Raw genomic sequence first — 23,086 nt, forward strand, 5'->3', positions numbered from 1 at the left:
TACTGCCATTTTGGGCCCATGATTGCCCTATTTCAATTGTCTTATCTAGCTCGATCTGACCCTGACCTTAAATTGGTCATAAATCAAAATGGGACAATTCAAATACTCGTGCCCCACTACTAAATGTACACAATCAAGGTTTCTAGCCAATCAGGATCAAGTCTTACTACTTGCTTCTTATTGCTTACTGGTAAGAGCAGAACATTGGACAGAGACAAGAACTCCACACAGTCTCAATGAAATACTTCAGCTTTAGCGTATTGTCAAAGAGCAGTCACGGAAAATAAGACATTCTACATTCATCTGCATGTTATGCTGGTCAAATAAACGACCTTAAAACAAGCCTCATCAGCCCCAGTGGATTTACTGTGTAGGTTATATACATGTTAGTGATACAGTACAGGAAAAGACGCCAAAATTATCCAAATCATTGCAAATTAAATCACTCGAAAAACAGCAATTAACTTAAATATTGTCTTAAGGCTGATATTGGCATCGTGATTATGAGCCAAACATTTTCAAAACACAAATTTAGCACAGATCATTCACAAGTATTCAACTTTATTCATAACATGGCAAGAGAGACTATTTACATACGCATCAATTTATAGAAATGTAAGAATTCTCCAGAAATAAAAAACACTTTTTTGGTGTTCAAGTCCCCCAGTCTTCCACCCTGTAAACATAACAATAATTTATAGAAAATTATTTTATTAATATCCAATTAAATTTGCTTAATTCATTTAAAAAAACATTTCTCCACTGGTTGTCTGTCTTAAATACAAAAACCCAGGCTGTAACCGTTAAAAGAAAATCTGAATAAAATAGTTTCCTCAGAGTAAAGTTAGGAGTCCAGTCCACAGATGCATCTCTAGAATGGATTCCTCTGTCTCCTTTTCTTCATCTGCGTTATAGTGTATTGAAAAGCAAATACCCAGCAGGCACCATACTACTTTCCCCCATCCTATTTTTCAGGGCAGTTGAAGGAAAGGAGACGAGGAGATTCACCCTATGAGTTCAGTCTGTAAGATTCCAAGTTGATGCTGTAGTTTGTTCAGGGCTAAATTGGCATCCGATCATAGTTTCTTCCTGCGGGTGACTGGTTTGGGGAAGATTGCCTCCAGCACTCGTTTGCGTCGGAGGTTCATCCGGGAGGCTGGGGCATCGTTCTCCTCCACCAGCCTCCTCGTGGTGCGCGGGGCGGGCTTGGCCGGGCTGGGCATAGGAGAGATTAAATCCACCTTGGCTGGGGGAGGGGGCGCTGCATTGCGCCTGGGGGAGAGTAAGAGAGAAAAGGTCATCTCGTGACTTCTGGAACAAACTGATAGAGAGTGAGCAGGGCGCGACAAACTTTTTTGCCATTTGTGCTTTGGACAAATAGGACAGAATCTCCAGTCACTTGTCACCCCACTTTACAAAATAAAATGCCGTACTATAGTTTCTATATGGTAGAGAATCAAACTAAAATGTAGACTACACTGCCCATGGGTTTCTTTGCATATTCAAGCCTGTCTAAAAACACTACACTGCCCATTGGATTCTGTGTCAAGCCTGTCTAAAAACACAACACTGCCCATTTACAAGACTCTCCTGTAGTATGGTTGGCCACCCTTGACTAGGATTATCATCAACTAGCACGGTTTACTAATGACTAGGATTATCATCAACTAGCACGGGTTACTAATGACTAGGATTATCATCAACTAGCACGGTTTACTAATGACCAGGATTATCATCAACTACAACGGTTTACTAATGACTAGGATTATCATCAACTAGCATGGGTTCTTAATATGACTAGGATTATCATCAACTAGCACGGGTTACTAATGACTAGGATTATCATCAACTAGCACGGGTTCTTAATATGACTAGGATTATCATCAACTAGCACGGGTTACTAATGACTAGGATTATCATCAACTAGCACGGGTTACTAATGACTAGGATTATCATCAACTAGCACGGTTTACTAATGACTAGGATTATCATCAACTAGCACGGTTTACTAATGACTAGGATTATCATCAACTAGCACGGGTTCTTAATATGACTAGGATTATCATCAACTAGCACGGTTTACTAATGACTAGGATTATCATCAACTAGCACGGGTTACTAATGACTAGGATTATCATCAACTAGCACGGGTTCTTAATATGACTAGGATTATCATCAACTAGCACGGGTTACTAATGACTAGGATTATCATCAACTAGCACGGGTTACTAATGACTAGGATTATCATCAACTAGCACTGGTTACTAATATGACTAGGATTATCATCAACTAGCACTGGTTACTAATATGACTAGGATTATCATCAACTAGCACGGGTTACTAATATGACTAGGATTATCATCAACTAGCACTGGTTACTAATATGACAAGGATTATCATCAACTAGCACGGTTTACTAATGACTAGGATTATCATCAACTAGCACGGTTTACTAATGACTAGGATTATCATCAACTAGCACGGGTTCTTAATATGACTAGGATTATCATCAACTAGCACGGGTTACTAATGACTAGGATTATCATCAACTAGCACGGGTTACTAATGACTAGGATTATCATCAACTAGCACGGTTTACTAATGACTAGGATTATCATCAACTAGAACGGGTTACTAATGACTAGGATTATCATCAACTAGCACGGTTTACTAATGACTAGGATTATCATCAACTAGCACGGGTTACTAATGACTAGGATTATGCCTTTTGCTTCTGGACAATAAAATAACGTTTTTGAAAACCAATAAAACAGAGTAAAATGCTGGTTTAAATGGCATATTACGTGTTTATTAAATAATTACCTCAACATTTATGTTGTTGTATTTTGGCTAGGCTACTTTGAAACAATATGCTGCATGACAAATCATCCATATTTTAAACAATTAAGTTTATGGTGAAATAGTTTCAAAATGCTGACCACCTCCGCTTTGATTCAAGTTGGGAGATGCGCGGTGTGCAACAGGCCCTGTCCTTCACTCTCCGGTTTTGTGACCATTTGATCTGAACGAACCATGCCTCGAGTATGTCGACAGAATCTTAGACGTTAATGTTAATTATCCTTCATTATATTAGTCAAAAATGACTGCAGTTTAACATATATTTATTTAACTAAACGTCTCATTAAAGCTCATTAAAGTTTAGCTACATTTTCTGGCGCCTCACTCATGTCAACATCTGTTTGGACATAAGGCTGTAGCCAATATGCATATCACCTACACTGACCTGTAGGCTTTTTTTATGTACATGAAAAATAGATTGTAATATTATTCCACTGTTGGCCCCTCTGATGCAATTCTGATCTGTGTAATTGTTTGATACTGTGCGATAAAAAAATATATTTTTTAAAAATGGTATATTCTTTTGTCCGCCAATTTATTTACTTGTCCCGGACAACAGCTAATGTCAAGTCCTGGCGGGTTGGAGCACTCACATTGCAGATGGAGCACTCACATTGCAGATGGAGCACTCACATGTTAGGGCAAGCTTTGACTAGAGGAACGCCGATGGCCGTATGTCAACAGAACTTACTTGGTTGTTCGCCTCTTGGGTGCTTTGGTTTTAGCAGCAGCCGTCTCTTTCTCCACATCGTCTTCTGACGAGTTCTTTTCCTGAGCAATAGAAAGATATAGTCAGAGACTAAGCTTGAATATGGTTTTAGCTAACAGCAACCTGACATGTAGCAAATGACCATGTATCTGTGAACACGGCCTCTATGTTCACAGATCTGAGAGGATGGGATAGGTGAGTGCAATATGCCAAAGGAACCAGTTATTGTATTTGAGGGCTAGGTGGAGAAATCATCTCCACCATATTGTGTAAACCTAGACAGTCCATTTAAACCTGTGAACACTAAAGTAGTGGCTGAGGGAGCAGGGCTATGGAGGCAAATGGAACCGGCCAGTCCTGTCTTGTCTAACATCAGTCTAAAGGACGTGATCAACTGACCTCGTTATCAGGCTGTGCTGCAGTGGTGTCCGCCGGTCGCCTGGTACGAGTAACAGGAGGCGCAGACATGTCATTCTGACCGGGAGACTCTACTCTCCTACCTATCAGACAGAAGATGAAAGGTGTGAAAGAAAGCCAGAACTACAGAATAACCTTCCTCTTCTAACCACAAAGTCTGACAGGCAAATGTGCTAAAAAATTAGGAGCAAGTTACCTCTGGTTCTCCTTCGAGGTGGTGAGTAGATGAACGAGTCCCTGACGGGGCTTCCCTGGTCGGCCTCGGGCACCATGATGTCTCCCATCGGGAGTGGAGAGGGCGACCGCTGACCCAATGACTTGGTGACTCTCCTCTTGACTCTCACCATCTCTGTGATGACCGGGGCCTCAACCACTTCCCTCTTGACCTCCTCGTCACGGAGTCTCTGGATGAGGGCGTCGGCCACCGGCGTTCCGGAGACCACCTCCAGCGGCGTCTCCAACAGGGGAAGGTCCTCCTCCTGGTGGTTCCACAGGCGGCTCCTGGTTGGTCGGCGGTAGATGCTGAGGGGCGGGTCATCCAGGGCGAGTGCGGAGGGCGTCTTCTCAGCGGTGCCTTCACCCCTCGTCTTCCTCCGGCTGCGAGGAGGGGTCAGAGCAACCCCTTCCTCTGTGAAAAGGGCGAGGGTCACGCCCGCACGGGTCGATTTGCGGGTCACCCTGCCTGGACTGCTGGGCTGTTTGGCCCTTTCATCATTCCCCTTCTCTTCCTCCTCAGGGACCACCGACTGAGTATGGGCGGCTGGGGTCTTGGTTCCAGTTGTGCTTTTCCTAGCGCTGCGTGTAACAGACTGAACTGACACCTGGTTGGCTGTTTCATCCATGGCTGTTGGCTCTCTGTTGCTCCCCACCTGGGTGTTCCTGGTCTGACGGGTTCCCGTCCTCGGAGTGGCCTTCTGTGGAGTGCGCTGCTTGGTCGGGGTGGCCTTTGAGAGGACCACAGTTTCCGCCGGGACCTCTTCCTCCCTTTTCCTCTCCTCCTGCTCTCTCCAAGGCTCCGGTTCTGGCTGGGATTCAGTTTTCCGAGCGCTTCGGCGAGGTGTGACGGGAACTCCGAAGTCCTGGCCGTGCCGGAAGCTCCTGGTGATCCGTCTGGGTGTGATTGGGACCTGAGCGTCTGTCTCCATCTCAGTCTGTCCCGCCGGCCTCTCGTCCTCTGACCCAGGCCTCTCCGCCTCCACTGAGGTAAACTTCACCATCTTCCTCTGGTTGGTTATCCTGCGTGTCGGAGTGGACGGGGCTTTCCTGACCCCCTCTGAGATTTCCTCCACAGACTTAGACTGGCTGTTGGAAGTCTTGTCCGGATTCCTCTCCTCCACACTGGCTATAGAGAGCTTTCCGGTTTGAGCAGCTTCTTCTTCAAGTATGGCTGCCAACTCACTTATGGCTTCTCCCTGGACAGGTTCATGGTTGTCTGACTGGATGGATCCATTGCTTTCTACCTGAGGCAGAGGCTGGTCTGCAGGGACAGAGACGGGCTCCTCTCGCTCTTCTTCTAGCTCAACAACGTCTGCCTTCATCTCCTCCTTTCGATGAGCACACGAGAGAGTCTCCTCTTCCATGGTCATCTCTTCGGTTTCCTCCAACGCTCCGTTCGGCTGCTCATTCTCATCCAGGACTGGTGACGTCTCTTCTGCTTTGGTTGGTTCAGAGTCAGCAGGGATCTCATCTGGCTCTTCTACATGGTCTGTGTCAACATCTTCAGCTGATCTGGCTGGTTTAGCCTCAAAGGATTCAGGCAGGACGTCCGTGACTAGAGGAACATTCTCCTTTGACATGGCCTCAGTTCCACCAGTCTCTGCCTCCGTCCAGCTATCCATGATCCCCTCCAGGGTGTCCATCCCCTCCAGGGTGTCCATCCCCTCCAGGGTGTCCATCTCAGCCTTCTGCTCCTGCAGGGGCTCAGCTGCAGCCAGGGTGTCCTGGTTGTCCGTACCCAGGCAGATGACCTCCGGGTCGGTCACAGGCGTCTCAGACGTGCCACCTGCCTCCTCTGTGGTCAGATGCTTACTGGGTTCTAGTGGTACCGTGTCTGCATCGTCATCCCCATCCTCCAGAATCAGAGAGAAGCTGCTGTGGGCTCCAGAGGTGGCTACCTCTGGTTGGCTGCCTTCCCCCACCTCAATGAGCCCCAGGTGGGCGCCGTCGGCCAGGGCATGCCCCTCCACCAGCTCCAGAGGAACCAGCAGGGTGGTGGAGGGCTTCAGCTCTGTGTAGCAAATCCCCTCTGCCTCATCTCCTCCTACCCCCAGCCTCACCATCACCACCTCCCCCTCTAGGTCATCCCCCACCATCTGCAGGGGAAAAACACAGAAGCATGAGAACATTTATAGAGCAAAACCTACGATCACAAAACAAGATACTTTCACCCCCTTTTCAAAAAGTGCAACTTTTAACATCAGTCACCCACAGCATTTAGGTCTACACTGCTTACATGACTGAGTTATGAAATCCTAAGACAGTCACTGTTTTACCTTTAGGTCTTCCTCTGTGGTGACCAATGAGAGCACAGCTGCATCCTGCTCCGATAGTGCAGGCAGGAACTGGGGGTGTGGCTGCAGGGGCGGGAGCTGGTCCAGGAAGAGAGAGGGGGGCGGCAAGGGGGCTCGCTGCCTCCCGTTCCCCTGCACCTCCTCGATGACCTCCACCTCGCTGCCCGAGTCCTGCTCAGCAGGACCATCTGACTCATCTTCATCATCATCCTCCAACACAGAACTAGAGAGTTCCTCATTGTCGTTCAGGCTCACCACAGCTACAGGGAGGGAAGAGCCCCATCAAACACACTCACTAAAGGTAACATTAGCTATTATGAGTAGCGATGCACCAATGACATTTTTGCCCGATACCGATATCCGATATTTCCTTGCGAAAAAAACCACTACTGATAAGATATTTACATTTTTAGCAGCCTTTTAAGCATTCTAGTACAGTTAAATAGTTAACACACACACACACAAAACAGATGCAGCGGTCTAGGGCACTGCATCAGTGCAAGAGGCGTCACTACAGTCCCTGGTTCGAATCCAGGCTGTATCACATCCGGCCGGGATTGGGAGTCCCATAGGGCGGCGCACAATTGGCCCAGTGTTGTCCGGGCCCTCATTGTTAATAAGAATTTGTTCTTACCTGACTAGCTGGCTGCATACAAAGTTAGCGTTGGGCAACTGAGTTAAGTAGCTGGTTAGCTATGTATGTTCATGAACTGAAGTTCAATTTCAAAAGTGGCAACCTAGCTAATACTTACAAGGATTCCAAAATCGTTGCTTAGAATAATGAAAAAGACCACAGTTTCCACTGGTCATTGTTTTCAGGCTGGTTGTATTGGTGCTAGCTAGGTACCAAGCTAAAGCTAGCTACCCCAGTTACGGTTGAACAAATGATGCTTCATTACCAACGCGGTATTGTAAACATTGTTCGTGGCCGGTGTTTGCTTGTTTGCAGACTTTACAGCTTTGACTGTGCTACTATATTTTTTGACACGCAAAGACCTAAACTGCGTTCTATAGTATGATTGTCGTGAAGCTAATAGCAGTGACGCTATTACTGTGTAACTCTGGTTGATTGTCAAGGGCAATGAATCCCATTATCTTGCCTTTAATGGATTTCACCTTTGAGTTGTCTCGCTGAAATGTTCTTACTCTTCGATCCACACAGCAGACATTGTGGGCTAGGTTAGGAATGCTGTGTTGCACGTGTAGAGCAACATTTTACGTGCCGTTATTACGTCATGTATGTACGGTACCGTTGACATCGGTTTTAACATCGGTGTTAAACTAGACATCGGATGATACCGATGTTGGTATTTTTAACTAATACCGTCAGATTCCGATATGTTCACCGATATATCGTGCATCTCTAATTATGAGCATTCCAGACCATTATTGGTCGGTATTAGCCCAGAGAGGTGTTAATCCCGCTGCCAGCCAATAAAAACACAAAATAATTTGTGGTTGTAGCTCGTACAGTGAGCCCGTGTTAGATCTCTGATCGCATGACCTAGAAGTTAATGTATGTGACAAATAAAACAGTCATGAGCAAGAGGTGAGAGATCACTCACATTGGGAGTCGGTGCCCGTGGGGTCTGAGGTGGCTACGGACACCAGAGACTTCTGGGTGGTGAGGGCCAGGGGGACGGCTGTAGGAGTAGACTCCTCCTTTACCACGTCACACACCGGCTCACTGCCCAGGGGAGAGAGAGGAGGTTTAATATCAATAAATGGTTGTAAGCACATGCATCCCAACAATATTGGTTGTGTGTTTCAGGACGTACTTGTTGAAGGATGTCCAGTTGTCAGAAGCCTTGTGGATGCCCGAGCGGGTCAGGGGAGGAGACAGGTCGTTGCCAAACAGATGGTGCTCCACAAACTCATCCAGATCTACAAGAGCAAGAGAGGAATCAACCAGGTTTAAAATCAAGTGCATCAAGATGAGTCCTGTCTGGGTAAAACTCTTCCAAGCTTAGTATTTCGATGTGGTTAGGTTTAGCTCGGTTACCTGCACTGAGCTCCCCCTCACAGGCCCTCAGTACATTATCAAAGCCTAAATCACCTCAAACGGGCGTGCCTTTGCACAGTGAGGATAATCTAAACTGTTCCTCAAAAACATTAACGTTTTTGATTGAACACACATTTTTGGTGTTCACTTTGCCTCAGACTACACAGGTTTGAATAATTTGACACCATCTACACAGAGCTGAAACCAAGCAGGACATGAATGTAATGTATTTAATTTGTCTACTGGAGCATCTGTAAGATCCTGGCTGAGTGATGTCCTCACAGGTGGGTGGAACCCTCACCAGTGTGTTCTGTGGCATCCACAGGTTTCATTGGTTCAGTGGGTTGAGATTCATCCTCTTTGGGAGTCCCCTCTTCCACCACCTCCGCAGTCTCCACCTCAAGCTCATGGTTGGGCATATCAATAACTTCCTGGTGAAGGTTAGATTCCTCAACCACCTCCGTGTCAGGAGTTGGTTCTACTGCCTGTGTGACCCTTGGTTGGACTACAACTTCATTTTCTGCCTTAGGCTCTTGGTCAGGGCTGACCTCCATCTCCCCTACTTCCTGGTCCAGCTCCACTTCTCTGCTGACCGCCTCTTCCTTTACTTGCGGGTCCTTGTTCTGCCCTTCCTCCAGTGACAGGAGGAGAGTCAGCTCATTGGCTGCTGCAGGCTGCACTTCCTCCTTTGAGAGTGGGGCTTCCAGTACTGCTTGAGTTTTGAGGTTAATCACCACTTCATCATCATCCTCATATGTGACCTCATTGGCTGGATGTTGCAGCGCCTCCATCTCCAGGTCTTCAGGCAGAGGTGCATCATGGAACTCCAGTGTGGTGTCCGTTGAAAGGACAGAGGCCTGGCTCGTCTCCAAGCCTAGGCTGAGTCGTCCTGGTAACGTGCTAGGCAATGCAGTTACCACGACAGAGGAGCCGCTCTCAGACGCTCCACTCTCTGGTGAGGGCTCGCGGACCGGTGGTTGCAGGAACTTCACATGTGTCACCTTCACCTCCTGCACCTCTTCCTGCTCTTCCTCATCATAGTCAGCAGAGTGTGAGGTCCAGGCCTCAGGTCCAGCCTTTGACAGTGGAGAGCCTCTTGTCAGCAGGCTAATCTCATTCTCGGTTGCGATCTGTAGAGTACAAAACAAAATCATTAACATGGTACACAAGGGTAAAGTATCTGAAAAGTTTTTTCATAGAAAGACTCTCTCAATTCCACTGTTATGTTGCTAAATAAGGCCCAGTGGTCCAGGAGGTCTTACCCCGTTGCTCCAGTGGAGGGTGCCTTTCTCTGACTGCGAGGCAGTCTCCTCGATGAAAGTGATGCGACTCTCCTTGGGGCACAGTGGGGGGGTGACAGAGCGCCCGGGAGAGGCAGAGGGGGTGGCCACGGGGGTGGGGCGCAGGCTGCTCCTCAGGATGGACTGAGGGGTGAAGGCCGAGAACAAGGGACCGGACGTTGCCAGGGCTCGCGCTCGCTACGGGAAAGAAACAACCATTTGAGTTTCAAACACACAGTTGACAACCCACTGCAGAAGGCTTAGGTCTCAGGCACAGTGGTGTTCAGGACCATGTGACTTCTAGTAGGAGTTCATTCCCAGCCAAGCTATAAAACTAGGGGATTTCCAGTCATCGTGCCAGTGAGCATCAGTGTCTAGGATGTGGGAGCATGTGTGACAGTGGGGACAGTCGACACCCTCCCCTTTTGTCTGGGTCTTACCTTGACCACCTGTGGGGTCTGCAGCAGGCTGAGCTCAGGGGCCTTGTTGATACTTTTGGGGGGGTTCCAGGAGCTAGCTGCCCTAGGGGGTGTCAGCAGGGGTCGTGCCCCCTCTGGAGGAGTGGTCTGAGAGGGGTGAACCACTAGGTCCAGCACCCTGGGGGTTGTGACAGGAGGAAGGGTTAGGAAAGCATGTCAGATGTATTGAAATCAACATGTCAAACCTCTTACACAAAAGACTAGCGGCATGTCATTTATAGCTCATCTTACATACTTCCACCCAAACCTCTCATTGACATGGATGGATGTATGATTAACTTGAGTCTGAGTTCGGTGGGATTATGTCAAGTTGAGGTTCGGTGTGTGTCGTACCTGGACTTCCTCTTGGAGGCCATGGTGATAGGCGTGCCCACGAAGGCCTCGGGCAGATCCCGGGAGGGGAAGAGCACCTCCGCTGCCCTGGGGCTGGGTGGCGTGGAGAGGGGAAGGGAAACAACTCAATTGAACAGATCAAATCCAGGGGTGGATAACCCATCTTTACCACTTACTTACATCTTAGTCAGAAAGGGGGGGGTTGGGGACAGGGCGGTTGGGGTCTCACCTCTTGAGTGGGGAGGACTGGGGCGTGGGGTTCTTCCCCACCCACACCTCCTCGATCTTCGACAGGACGCTGTTGATGAACGCCGCTCTGGTCAGCACGTTCTCATTGGCCGACCGCTTGGCGATGGTCGACAGCGGCTGTGGCCGCGACACTAAGAAGAACACACATTATCGAAGTCAAGGGTCACGCTGAAAACATAAATCGAACCTTGAAGCGTGTACAGAGCAGTGTAATAAGAAGCTAGGAGGGACAAGGTCACGTACCCTCTCTGAGGATGGTGGAGGGGTGGTGGTATGGCTTAGCTCTTTCCGTGGCCAGCTTCCTCTGGACCCGAGGAAGAACTTTCCCGTACTGGTCCAGGATTGAGTTCCTGGTTTTGGTTCTCTCCTTCAGCTTGGGATCCCTCTCGTTCTGGAGAACAGATATATGAACGGAATGGAAACATTAAGGGCAGATTTCAGCAACATGTCATATCAACACATACACGTTAGGGTGACTTATTTCTAAAAACATGCTCAACATTTCTCGTAGCATATGTTTTGTATTGGTGAAGTGTATAAATAAACCATGAGTTTATTTAAATATGAATGTAAATGTGAACGTACCACCATGTTCATCTTGAGGGTGTGGTTGAGCTGCAGGGCGGGGACGTAGTTAGCCTGCTGCAGGTAGTGCATCATCAGTAGCTCTCTGTTCTGGAGACCCCCTGTACCCTGCAGGAACCTCTCCAAGCACTCCTACACACACACACACACACACACAGGTAAATCTTCAGAGATGGGATTGTCACATGAAAACACATGTTATTGATGAGCATGCCAGGTTCGTGATTTCGCCCTGGTAGAAAGGAAAGTTGGGGGAACAAGGCATCCTACTTGTTCAGCCAGACCCAGGGGCAGTTTGAGCAGCTCCTTCATGAGGCCAAGCTCCTGACAGGTCTGGTAGAGGAAACTTAACAACTCCTCCGTGTTCAGGCTGTTGGAGTGCTGCCTCAGCATGGCCCAGGCCTCCACCAGACACCTACACGGAGAGGGGTTACACAGACGTGTTAACTGTACCAGGAAGAATAAAAAAAACATCACAATGCCGTCACTGTTAGCACGGATGCTAGCAAACACACACACACACTTATAACAGCCACCTGTTGTGTAGCAGCACAGCCAGGCAGAGCTGGGCCTGAGCGGTGGAAGAGAGGGGGGGCTTCATAACGTGGAGGTAGCGCAGGGCGATCCCGTGTTTCCCCTGGCACATGAGAGCTTGCAGGATGCGATCATGCTGCCAGCCCCACAGGGACGGGGAGGTGGTGGGGTGCAGCAGCATCTCCAGGGAGTTCTGGAGAGGGTCAAAGTTCAGGTGTCAACTAGATGAAACCATTTTATCACTACCTTTATCAAATCAAATTTGTCACATGCACCGAATACAACCTTAATGTGATTACTTACAAGAAAAAATAGAAAATATTTACTATATAAACAAAAGTATAAATATAAATAAAGTAACAAGAAAATCACATAACAATAACGAAGCTATGTACAGGGGATACCGGGTCAATGTGCAGGGGTACAGGTAAGTCAAGGTTATTTATATACTGACTATGCATAGATAGACAGCGAGTAGCAGCAGTGTAAAAACAAAGTAAATATTCCGGCTGGCCATTTGATTAATTGTTGAGCAGTCTTATGGCTTGGGGGGTAGAAGCTTTTATGGAGCCTTTCGGTCTTAGACGTGGCGCTCCGGTACCGCTTGCCATGCGGTAGCAGAGAGAACAGTCTATGACTTGGGTGGCTGGAGTCTGACAATTTTTAGGGTCTTCCTCTGACACCGCCTGGTATAGTGGTCCTGGATGGCAGGAAGCTTGGCCCCAGTGATGTACTGGGCCGTATGCACTACCCTCTGTGGCGCTTTACGGTCAGATGCCGAGCAGTGGGTGAACAGGGAGTACAGGAGGGGACTAAGCACACACCCCAGAGAGGCCACAGTGTTGAGGACCAGCATGGCAGATGTGGGTCCAGGGTTTCTGGAGTGATGGTGTTGATGTAAGCCATGAACTGCCTTTCAAAGCACTTCATGGCTACCGACATGAGTGCTACGGGGCGGTAATCATTTAGACAGGTTACCTTCGCTTCCTTGGGCACAGGGACTATGGTGATCTGTTTGAAACATGCAGGTATTACAGACTCGGTCAGGGAGAGGTTGAACATGTCAGTGAAGACACTTGCCAGTTGGTCTGCGCATGCTTTGAGTACACATCCTGGTAATCCGTCTACCAACGAATCATTCTATGAAATAACTCACTGTAGACATTTGAAATTCCACATGCAAGGTTTGAGTTACGGGGAAAAGGCCCCATCACAAACCAAACACTATCCTTGCTAAATGCTAACTTCCAGATAGTCTTCTGAAATGTGACTGGTTATAACCCTGTATTGTCTGGCCTGTATATGTGCACGTGTGTGCGCGTTTACCTGGTGGTCGTGGTGGTCCAGCAGCCAGAAGCCCTGCACCAGTTTGACCAGGCCGATGGGGATGGCGAAGGCAGTGGGGAAGGACTCCACAGACCCACCGCTCTTGTTGGGGAAGGAATACATCACATCCAACAACAGGTAGATCACCTGGGGGGAGGGGTCAAGGCTCACACATAGAGAGAAGAAGTGTGTTCTGTCTCAATATACTGTGTGTGTGTGTGTGTGTGTGTGTGTGTGTGTGTGTGTGTGTGTGTGTGTGTGTGTAGAAGAGTGGGTCTGTATGTGTTAGGTGGATTTCACAAGTCTAGGCACTTGTGTGGGTTAGGAGTGTAAGGACGGGACACAGCATTTAAAATCAAACCAATTCCCTGATATGAACACTTAGTAAGATGGTTGCGAGGGAACCCAGTACAGAGCAAGGATACGATGGCGTGCTTAGCAGATTCATCTATGTTCTCCAGGAGGTAAATATCCAGCAGGCCCTGTGGACAGCAGAGAGAAGATCAACACTAGGTGTGTTTTAGCTTCTGTTATACTATGTCTACATCATGGAAATCATTCAGAGTACGTGCTCAAGGTAGGAAGTTAGATCCTTGTTTGGCTCTGTGTGTTTGTGTGCGCGTGAATGCACGCGCATTCACGCGCAGGTACCAAATGCTTACATGTAGCGTAGGTGGCGGATACTGTCCCGTCCCGCCCTCGTCCCGTTTCCACAGGTCAACCAAGCGATCACCGCATTGGGCGACTAAGCCGTCAATCATCAGGCAGTCTGCACACCACTTCCCCCTGAGAAGAACAGATGGTTCATTCTAAATATTGATGGTGGTTGAGGTGGTCTTACGTGAAATGCATTAGTTTCCCAAAACAGTCTTTCACAGTAGGACTCCACAGTAGGAACATGAAGGAAAATGGACACTACTATGAGACACGCATACCAAATATAGGGTGTTTCTCAATATGCATACTACCGCACTGCACGCTCTCATGCTCAGAGTACATTCTCAGAGGACGTTCTCTTGAGTACGTTCTTGTGAGGACAAGAGTGTGGAGAACATATAAAACATTCCCTTTGACAAGCACCCACACTCCAAATGTATTACCTTACGCTGCACCTCCCCATTCACTGAACCTTTATCCAGCCAGGACAATGGCAACAATAGACAAAACAAGACATACAAAAGTTAATGTTTTACTTCATAATTATCAGCTAGATGTGTGCGAATCGTAATAATCGAGCTAGCTAGATAGTTAAACAGGCAAAAGTGACCAAAAATGAATGTTATGCAAGGTAGATTAAACACTTGTAGGTAGCTAGCTACCAATTCTTCGTGGCTATCAAGCTAACAGTAGTAGCTAGCCAGTTAGGCCTATTGACTTTGTCATGACTGTCCTGATCAGGTCAGGTTACAGGAGACCACAACCCTACAGATTATCTCTCAACACCAACAGAGGAGGAGAGATCCAGGGGTCTGAAGATGTGGGGGGTTTTATGACCCCACACACCCCTGGTAAATCTCAGGCCAGACAAATTCCTTTGTCCTGTCACTATGGAGAACCAGCCTCAGAACATTAAACATGAAATAAAAGGACTTTGGAACAATGGTTTCCGTCAGCCACAATGGTCATGACGATAGATGGAATATGAAAATGTATGTCATTTTTGTTTTGTTATGAAAGGTTAATAGATGACGTTATTACGAAAACATTGTAACGTGAAGAGTTTTCCTAGTATATGTTTGATGTTGTGTGGAAAATGTCCAAATCAAAGGGAATGTTTTGGTAAAGATGAAATGTTAAGTTAGTTGTCTAAAATTGTATTTGAGTCAAATCTAGACCTTGCCTCATTAACTTGGTACGCCCAGAGAATTGCCCTAAAGGGGGTTACACCCACTTCTGACCCAAGGGTATAAAACCTGTGAGTATAGAATTTACAGAGGAGACTACGTGACCCAAGCTGCAGCCAAGGTCTAAAAAGTCAAGGAACACAGAACGCAACAAGTTTGAAGACAAATAAATAATTTTCTACCCAAGCTACGGGTGAGTAGATGTGTCTAAGCAGGGGAATTCAAGCCGGACCCCCTTAGCATCCAATCCCAGTGAATTGTGGTATCTAAAGGGTTTCATTCCTATGCTGTGAGCTCTGAGCTACAGAGCTGTCTGTCCTCAGAAGACCCCTTCCAGAGCAAGGGTGAGGGAACAGACTCCTAAGCCAAAAGGACACAGACATCGGGAGGACGATCAGAGAGGAGCGCAGGAGAAGTGCGTCATCGAGCAGCTAAACGGTCCCCTGAACGGTCCACGCAGAGAATCCTCAGAGTTCTACCCCACGTAACTACATCATTATATTCTGACCCATAAGAGCGGCAGTTTGGGCCAAAGCTAGGGTTAGAATAGCATAGCTGACATATTCACCCAAATGTATATTTCTCTCGTGTACTTTCTTTTCCCCCTCTCTCTTTGAAATCCCCATTGTGGGTAACACGCGCCATAGTGTGTTGGCCCGTTATACTAAGTTCTAATCAATAGCCTATAATGTGTTTTGTCTATGTGTATCTTTTAATCATTTTAGCTTTTTAGTAAATACATATTCAACTAAGATTGGTGTGGTAGGAACTCATTGGTGAGACCTGGGTCCGTGCAGATTCACGGTCTATACGACGTTCGTTCAGAACGAGATTGGTAGAGGTAACTGGTTAATTAGCGGCTGTTGTGAAATCGATATTCTGATATTCTTTGAGTTAATTTGGGAAATAGAAACTCAATAAAAACTAGTTCTCCCATGGTGCCCCAAGTTAATGAGTTAATAATTGCTTCAGTTAATCACGCAATTAGAAACTTTTAACCATTCGATGAACAACAGTCGTCACATTAACTAATACAACGTCACAACAACTTATTATGGGCTTGCGATCTACGGTACGTAGGCAGGTAAACATGCCAAAATGAACACAGCATATATTTATTAACGTATCAAGATACAATACTGTAGTCAGGCAACATATGAGATGTGAATAGGAAACATTAAGACATGTTGCATCATTTTTAAATTGGTTGCGTCATATTTCTTTGCATAAATTTCTGATGAAGCTTTCAAACGGAGTATGCATTCGATAAGACCCTTCGTGCTCCATTTTGAAACTTTGACTTGGACTCATACTCCCAACGCGCCCGTGCTCGGAGCACAGTGGTATGCATTTTGAGAAACACCCATACCGTATACAAGATCACAAAAACAGATCTTCAGAAGAATGACACAGGGGGGACTAAGTTAAACTTCTCCTGTCTCTTCTTGTTGATGTGTTTTACTATCAGTCCTGTACCAGCTCGTGGATGATATGAACAGCACTCACTTGGAGAGCTGCTGCAGCTCCTCTCTGCGGATGGTGTAGTAGTTCTGGTTCACAGAGTAGCTGTAGAAGGGCCGGGGGATCTGCACAGCATCCTCATCTGGTTGACAGGGGAATTAAAACTATTGCAAACCTATAATAGTGGACATCTCTAGCACTGCATCTGAAATGGCACCCTACTCCCTATGACGTACAATACTTTTGGTGTACATGGTGAAAGTGGTCTATGTTCCAAAAGGTGGCATGGAATATGGACTGAACTTAAATGTTTGAACTGCTACCACAGTACGTGGTCTTACCGGAGCCCTCAGGCAGGAGTCCAGTCCGACAGAACCAGAGGACCACCTGGGCGTACTGAGAGATAAGGCTGGACACCAGATTCTTATTGATGAGACCCAGCAGACCTGCACAAATAACTGCATTATAACACCCAATTCTGACATATCATGACATGGTATGTAGAGGCACATAAATCAAATGACATTTTATTAGTCACATGCACCGAATACAACAGGCGAAGACTTCATAGTGAAATGCTTACTTACAGGCCCTTAACCAACAATGCAGATAAAAAAAAATACCTACAAGAATAAGAAATAAAAGTAACAGCAGTAAAATAACAATAGCGAGACTTTATATATATATATAGGGGTGTACCGGGAACAGAGCTTGTGCGGGGGCACCGGTTAGTTGAGGTAATATGTAGGTAGAGTTATTAAAGTGACTATGCATAGATAACAGTCTGGGTGACCATTTGATTAGGTGTTCAGGAGTCTTATGGTTTGGGGGTAGAAGCTGTTTAGAAGCCTCTTGGACCTAGACTTGGTGGTCAGGTACTGCTTGCCGTGCGGTAGCAGAGAGAACAGACTATTTATAAATTTTATTATTTCACCTTTATTTAACCAGGTAGGCCAGTTGTAAATGAGAACATGTTCTCAACTGCGACTTGGCCAAGATAAAGCAAAGCAGTGCGACAAAAACAGCAGAGTTACATTGGATAAACAAACGTACAGTCTATGTACAGTGTGTGCAAATTAAGTAAGATTAGGGAAGTAAGGCAATAAATAGGCCATAGAGGCAAAATAATTACAATTTAGCATTAACACTGGAGTGATAGATGTGCAGATGATGATGTGCAAGTAGAGATACTGTGGGGCAAAATAGCAATATGGGGATGAGGATGTTGGGTGTGCTATTTACAGATTGGCTATGTACAGGTACAGTGATCAGTAAGCTGCTCTGACAGCTGATGCCTAAAGTTAGAGGGGGAAATAAGTCTCCAGCTTCAGTGATTTTTGCAATTTGTTCCAGTCATTGGCAGCAGAGAACTGGAAGGAAAAGCAGCCAAAGTAGGTGTTAGCTTTGGGTATGACCAGTGAAAAATACCTGCTGGAGCGTGTGCTACGGGTGGGTGCTGCTATGGTGACCAGTGAGCTGAGTTAAGGCAGGGCTTTACTTAGCAAGGACTTATAGATGACCTGGAGCCAGTGGGTTTAGCGATGAATATGTAGTGAGGTCCAGCAAACGGGAGCATACAGGTCACCGTGGTGGGTAGTATATGGGGCTTTGGTGACAAAATGGATGGCACTGTGATAGACTGCATCCAATTTATTGAGTAGAGTGTTGGAGGCTATTTTGTAAATGACATCGCCGAAGTCGAGGATCGGTAGCATGGTCAGTTTTATGAGGGTGTTTGGCAGCATGAGTGAAGGATGCTTTTTTGCGAAATAGGAAGCCAATTCTAGATTTAACTTTGGATTGGAGATGTTTGATGTGAGTCTGGAAGGAGAGTTTATAGTCTAACCAGACACCTAGGTATTTGTAGTTGTCCACATATTCTAAGTCAGAACTGTCCAGAGTAGTGATGCTTGTCGGTCGGGTGCGGGCAGCAATCGGTTGAAGAGCATGCATTTAGTTTTACTAGCATTTAAAAGCAGTTGGAGGCCACAGAAGGAGTATTGTATGGCATTAAAGCTCGTTTGGAGGTTAGTTAACAGTGTCCAAAGAAGGGCCAGATGTATACAGAATGGTGTCGTCTGCGTAGAGGTGGATCAGAGATTCACCAGCAGCAAGAGCAACATCATTGATGTATACAGAGAAAAGAGTCAGCCTGAGAATTGAACCCTGTGGCACCCCCTTAGACTGCCAGAGGTCCAGATAACAGTCCCTCCGATTTGACACACTGAACTCTGTCTAGTAGTTGGTAGTTGGTGAACCAGGCGAGGCAGTCATTTGAGAATCCAAGGCTATTGAGTATGCCGATAAGAATGCAGTGATTGACGGAGTCGAAAGCCTTGGCCAGGTCGAGGAAGACGGCTGCACAGTATTGTCTTTTGAAGAGGGGGATGACTGCGGAAGCTTTCCAATCTTTGGGTATCTCAGACGATACGAAAGAGGTTGAACAGGCTAGCAATAGGGGTTGCAACAATTTCTGCGGATAATTTTAGAAAGAGAGGGTCCAGATTGTTTAGCCCAGCTGATTTGTAGGGATCCAGATTTTGCAGCTCTTTCAGGACATCAGCTGTCTGGATTTTGGTGAGGGAGAAGGAGGGGGCAGCCAGGTGGAAAGCATGGCCAGCCGTAGAAAAATGCTTGTTGAAATTCAATTATCGTAGATTTATCGCATAGGTTTAAAGATTAAATTATTGTGAATCCAACCACGGTGTCAGGTTTCAAAAATGCTTTATGGCGAAAGCATACCTTACGATTATTTGAGAACATAGCCCAGCACACAATCATTACAAACAGTAACCAACCAAGTAGAAGAGTTACACAAGTCAGAAATAGAGAAAATTAATGGCTTACCTTTGATGATCTTCATATGGTTGCACTCAGAACACATTCATTTATTCAATAAATGTTCCTTTTGTTCATAAAGCCTCTCTTTATATCCAAAAACCTTTTCTTCAGCAATCCACAGGCTCAAACACAGTAACAGGCAGACAAAAAAATGCAAATTGTATCCGTAAGGTTCATATTAGAGGTCGACCGATAATAATTTTTCAACGCCGATACCGATTATTGGAGGACCAAAAAAGCCGATGCCGATTAATCGGCCAATTTAAAATATATATTTTTTTATTTGTAATAATTACAATTACAACAATACTGAATTAATACTTATTTTAACTTGATATAAAACATCAATAAAATCAATTTAGCCATAAGTAGATACTGAAACATGTTCAATTTGGTTTAAATAATGCAAAAACAAAGTGTTGGAGAAGAAAGTAAAAGTGCAATATGTGCTATGTAAGAAAGCTAAAGTTTCAGTTCCTTGCTCAGAACATGAGAACATATGAAAGCTGGTGGTTCCTTTTAACATGAGTCTTCAATATTCCCAGGTAAGAAGTTTTAGGTTGTAGTTATTATAGGACTATTTCCCTCTATACCATTTGTATTACATTAACATTTGACTGTTGGATGTTCTTATAGGCACTTTAGTATTGCCAGTGTAAAAGTATAGCTTCCGTCCCTCTCCTCGCTCCTCCCTGGGCTCGAACCAGCAACACAACGACAACAGCCACCACATTGAAGCAGCGTTACCGATGCAGAGCAAGGGAAACAACCACCCCAAGGCTCAGAGCGAGTGAAGTTTGAAACGCTATTAGCGCGCGCTAACTAGCCACCCATTTCACTTCGGTCACACCAGCCTCATCTCGGGAGTTGATATGCTTGAAGTCATAAACAGCGCAATGCTTGACACATAACGAAGAGCTGCTGGCAAAATGCACGAAAGTGCTGTTTGAATGAATGTTTACGCGCCTGCTTCTGCCTACCACCGCTCAGTCAGATACTTAGATACTTGTATGCTCAGTCAGATTATATGCAACACAGGACACGCTAGATAATATTTAGTAATATCAACCATGTGTAGTTAACTAGTGATTATGATTGATTGTTTTTTATAAGATAAGTTTAATGCTAGCTAGCAACTTACCTTGGCTTACTGCATTTGCGTAACAGTCAGTCTCCTTGTGGAGTGCATTGAGAGAGAGGCAGGTCTTATTGCGTTGGACTAGTTAACTGTAAGTTTGCAAGATTGGATCCCCCGAGCGGACAAGGTGAAATCTGTCTTTCTGCCCCTGAACGAGGCAGTTATTAACCAACCGTTCCTAGGCCGTCATTGAAAATAAGAATGTGTTCTTAACTGACTTGCCTGGTTAAATAAAGATTAAATAAAGGTGTAAAAAAATAAATAATAAATCAGCAGATCGGCGCGCAGAAATACCGATTTCCGATTGTTAGGAAACCTTGAAATCGGCCCTAATTAAATCGACCATTCCGATTAAATCGGTCGACCTCTAGTTCATATAAACATGTCAAACTATGTTTATATTCAATCCTCATGTTGTTTTTAGCCTAAATAATCGATAATATTTAAACCGAACAATAACGTCTTCAATATAAAAGGTAAACAAGAAAGGCACTCTCGGTCACGCGCATGAAAAAGCTCTGTGACACAGCAGGGTCCACTCATAGACTGCTCTTACTCTTACTTACTTAGACTGTTGACATCTAGTGGAAGGCATAGGAACTGCAATTTGAGTCCTAAGTCAATGGATACTGTAATGGCATTGAATAGAAAACTACACACAAAAAAAATCCTACTTCCTGAATGGATTTTTCTCATGTATCCACCTGCCAAATCAGTTGCTATACTCAAGACACTATTTTAACAGTTTTGGAAACTTCAGAGTGTTTTCTATCCAAATCTACCAATTATATGCATATCCTATCTTCTGGGCCTGAGTAGAAGGCAGTTTAATTTGGGCACGCTTTTCATCCAAAATTCCAAATGCTGCCCCCTACCCTAGAGAAGTTAAAGTCTCCGACTACCAGGAGCGCCGCCTCTGGGTGAGTGTTTTCTTGTTTGCTTATGGCAGAATACAACTCATTCAATGCTCAGTGCCAGCCTCTGGCTGTGGTGGTATGTAAACAGCTACAAATAATACAGATGAAAACTCTCTCTGTAGGTAGTGTGGTCTATAGCTTATCATGAGAAACTCTACCTCAGGCGAGCAATAGCTCGAGATTTCCTTCGGTGTCGTGCACCAGCTGTTGTTTACAAAAATACATAGACCGCTGCCCCTTTCCTTACCAAACGCCGCTGTTCTATCCTGCCAGTACATCATATAACCAGCCAGCTAGCTGTATGTTGAGTGTCGTCGTTCAGCCACGACTCCGTGAAGCATAAGATATTACAGTTTTGAATGTCCCATTGGTAGTTTAAACTTCCTCGTAAATCATCAATTATATTCTCCAACGATGGCACGTTTGCTAGCAGAATGGAAGGAAGTGGGGGTTTATTCGATCGCCTACAAATTCTCAGAAGGCAACCTGCCCTCTGGCCCCTTTTTCTCCGCCTCCTCTTCACACAAATCATGGGGATCTGGGCCGGTTCCCGAGAAAGCAGTATATCGTTCACTTCGGGCTCGTCAGACTTGCTAAAGGTAAAAAAAAAAAAAAGGATTCTGCCAGTCCATGGTGAGTAATTGCAGTCCTGATGTCCAGAAGTTAATTTCAGTCATAAGAGACGGTAGCGGCAACATTATGTACAAATTAAGTTTAAAAATGTTACAAACGCAAATAAACAATTGGTTGGGGACACGTAGAACATCTGCCTTCTTCTCTAGGGCCATTTTAGTAAAGGGTGTGTTAATGGCTCTAACCACAGGGAGTGAAAGCCACCAACCAAGACACTTGTGTGAACCCCGTCTCTGCCTCTCAAAATATTGATATTTTGAACATTTTCTCTACAGAAGCAAAGTGATATTCAGTTGCATGAGCACTGCCGCTCTGCTCGGTCAACGACCAGTGCTTCAACGTTAAAATAAATAAGCCTCCTGGCAACGGTGCCCCTTGTCTGAATTAGGCTTTACCTCGCTGAGTGAGATCCTGTGCCTCTCTGAGCAGACAGTGGAAGATGGTGCTGAGGTTCCCCAGTAGCCTCTGGCTGTGCTGCAGCAGCTGAAGGGTCGGGGAGTCAGTGAAGTTAGATGAGCTGTCAAACAGGGGAGCACCTGGGGGGAGACAAAGAATAAGGGCAGACGGAAATCAGAAAACACAGTCCAGATTGCTGGACCTCCTCACGTATAAGAACATCTATTGCCCTAGGAAAACATATCAAATCCAAAAATGCTTGAGGAAATCACATGACAACACAGCTGCAAGTTGCTATAGTTACCAACCAAATACACAGCCATGAGTATTATTTTTAATGTAAACCAGAAGGTCAACAAGGTGTTGACAGAGTGTCATGCTGATCACTGTGGTAGGAAACACTCACATATGCCATCCAGCTGCTCCTTGGTGTGAACCACCTTGTCCCAGGCCCACTCCAGAATGTAGCGCAGGTTCACCGCAGAGCCTGGTTGCTCTGTGAAGCAAACACCACCATTTTACATTAGAGAGAAATCCAATCTAGGGGTGCATCTCAATAACCCAAACTGTCTG

At 45.8% G+C, this 23,086-nt stretch overlaps 1 protein-coding gene across 2 annotated transcripts in view; it reads right to left on the reverse strand.

The window, feature by feature from the left end:
* Positions 1-231: 231 nt before the first annotated feature.
* LOC139375352 (protein ELYS-like) overlaps positions 232-23,086 on the reverse strand; it is a 35,143-nt gene continuing 12,288 nt past the window's right edge. For both annotated transcript variants that reach the window (XM_071117054.1, XM_071117055.1), the window contains 23 exons: positions 22,920-23,009; positions 22,513-22,653; positions 16,930-17,034; positions 16,634-16,730; positions 13,946-14,069; positions 13,709-13,765; positions 13,284-13,430; positions 11,960-12,150; positions 11,694-11,838; positions 11,424-11,555; positions 11,082-11,229; positions 10,819-10,969; positions 10,590-10,682; positions 10,218-10,374; positions 9,760-9,975; positions 8,799-9,627; positions 8,274-8,379; positions 8,061-8,182; positions 6,478-6,755; positions 4,182-6,297; positions 3,968-4,068; positions 3,551-3,630; positions 232-1,272 (listed from right to left, as the gene is read on the reverse strand). In XM_071117054.1, coding sequence (XP_070973155.1) covers positions 1,077-1,272; positions 3,551-3,630; positions 3,968-4,068; positions 4,182-6,297; positions 6,478-6,755; positions 8,061-8,182; positions 8,274-8,379; positions 8,799-9,627; positions 9,760-9,975; positions 10,218-10,374; positions 10,590-10,682; positions 10,819-10,969; positions 11,082-11,229; positions 11,424-11,555; positions 11,694-11,838; positions 11,960-12,150; positions 13,284-13,430; positions 13,709-13,765; positions 13,946-14,069; positions 16,634-16,730; positions 16,930-17,034; positions 22,513-22,653; positions 22,920-23,009 — 5,822 coding nt within the window. In that variant the 3' untranslated portion in view covers positions 232-1,076. The remainder of the gene's footprint in view (positions 1,273-3,550; positions 3,631-3,967; positions 4,069-4,181; positions 6,298-6,477; positions 6,756-8,060; positions 8,183-8,273; positions 8,380-8,798; positions 9,628-9,759; positions 9,976-10,217; positions 10,375-10,589; positions 10,683-10,818; positions 10,970-11,081; positions 11,230-11,423; positions 11,556-11,693; positions 11,839-11,959; positions 12,151-13,283; positions 13,431-13,708; positions 13,766-13,945; positions 14,070-16,633; positions 16,731-16,929; positions 17,035-22,512; positions 22,654-22,919; positions 23,010-23,086) is intronic.

This window comes from Oncorhynchus clarkii, chromosome 19 (genome assembly GCF_045791955.1).
Source record: "Oncorhynchus clarkii lewisi isolate Uvic-CL-2024 chromosome 19, UVic_Ocla_1.0, whole genome shotgun sequence".
NCBI classification, from domain to species: domain Eukaryota; kingdom Metazoa; phylum Chordata; class Actinopteri; order Salmoniformes; family Salmonidae; genus Oncorhynchus; species Oncorhynchus clarkii.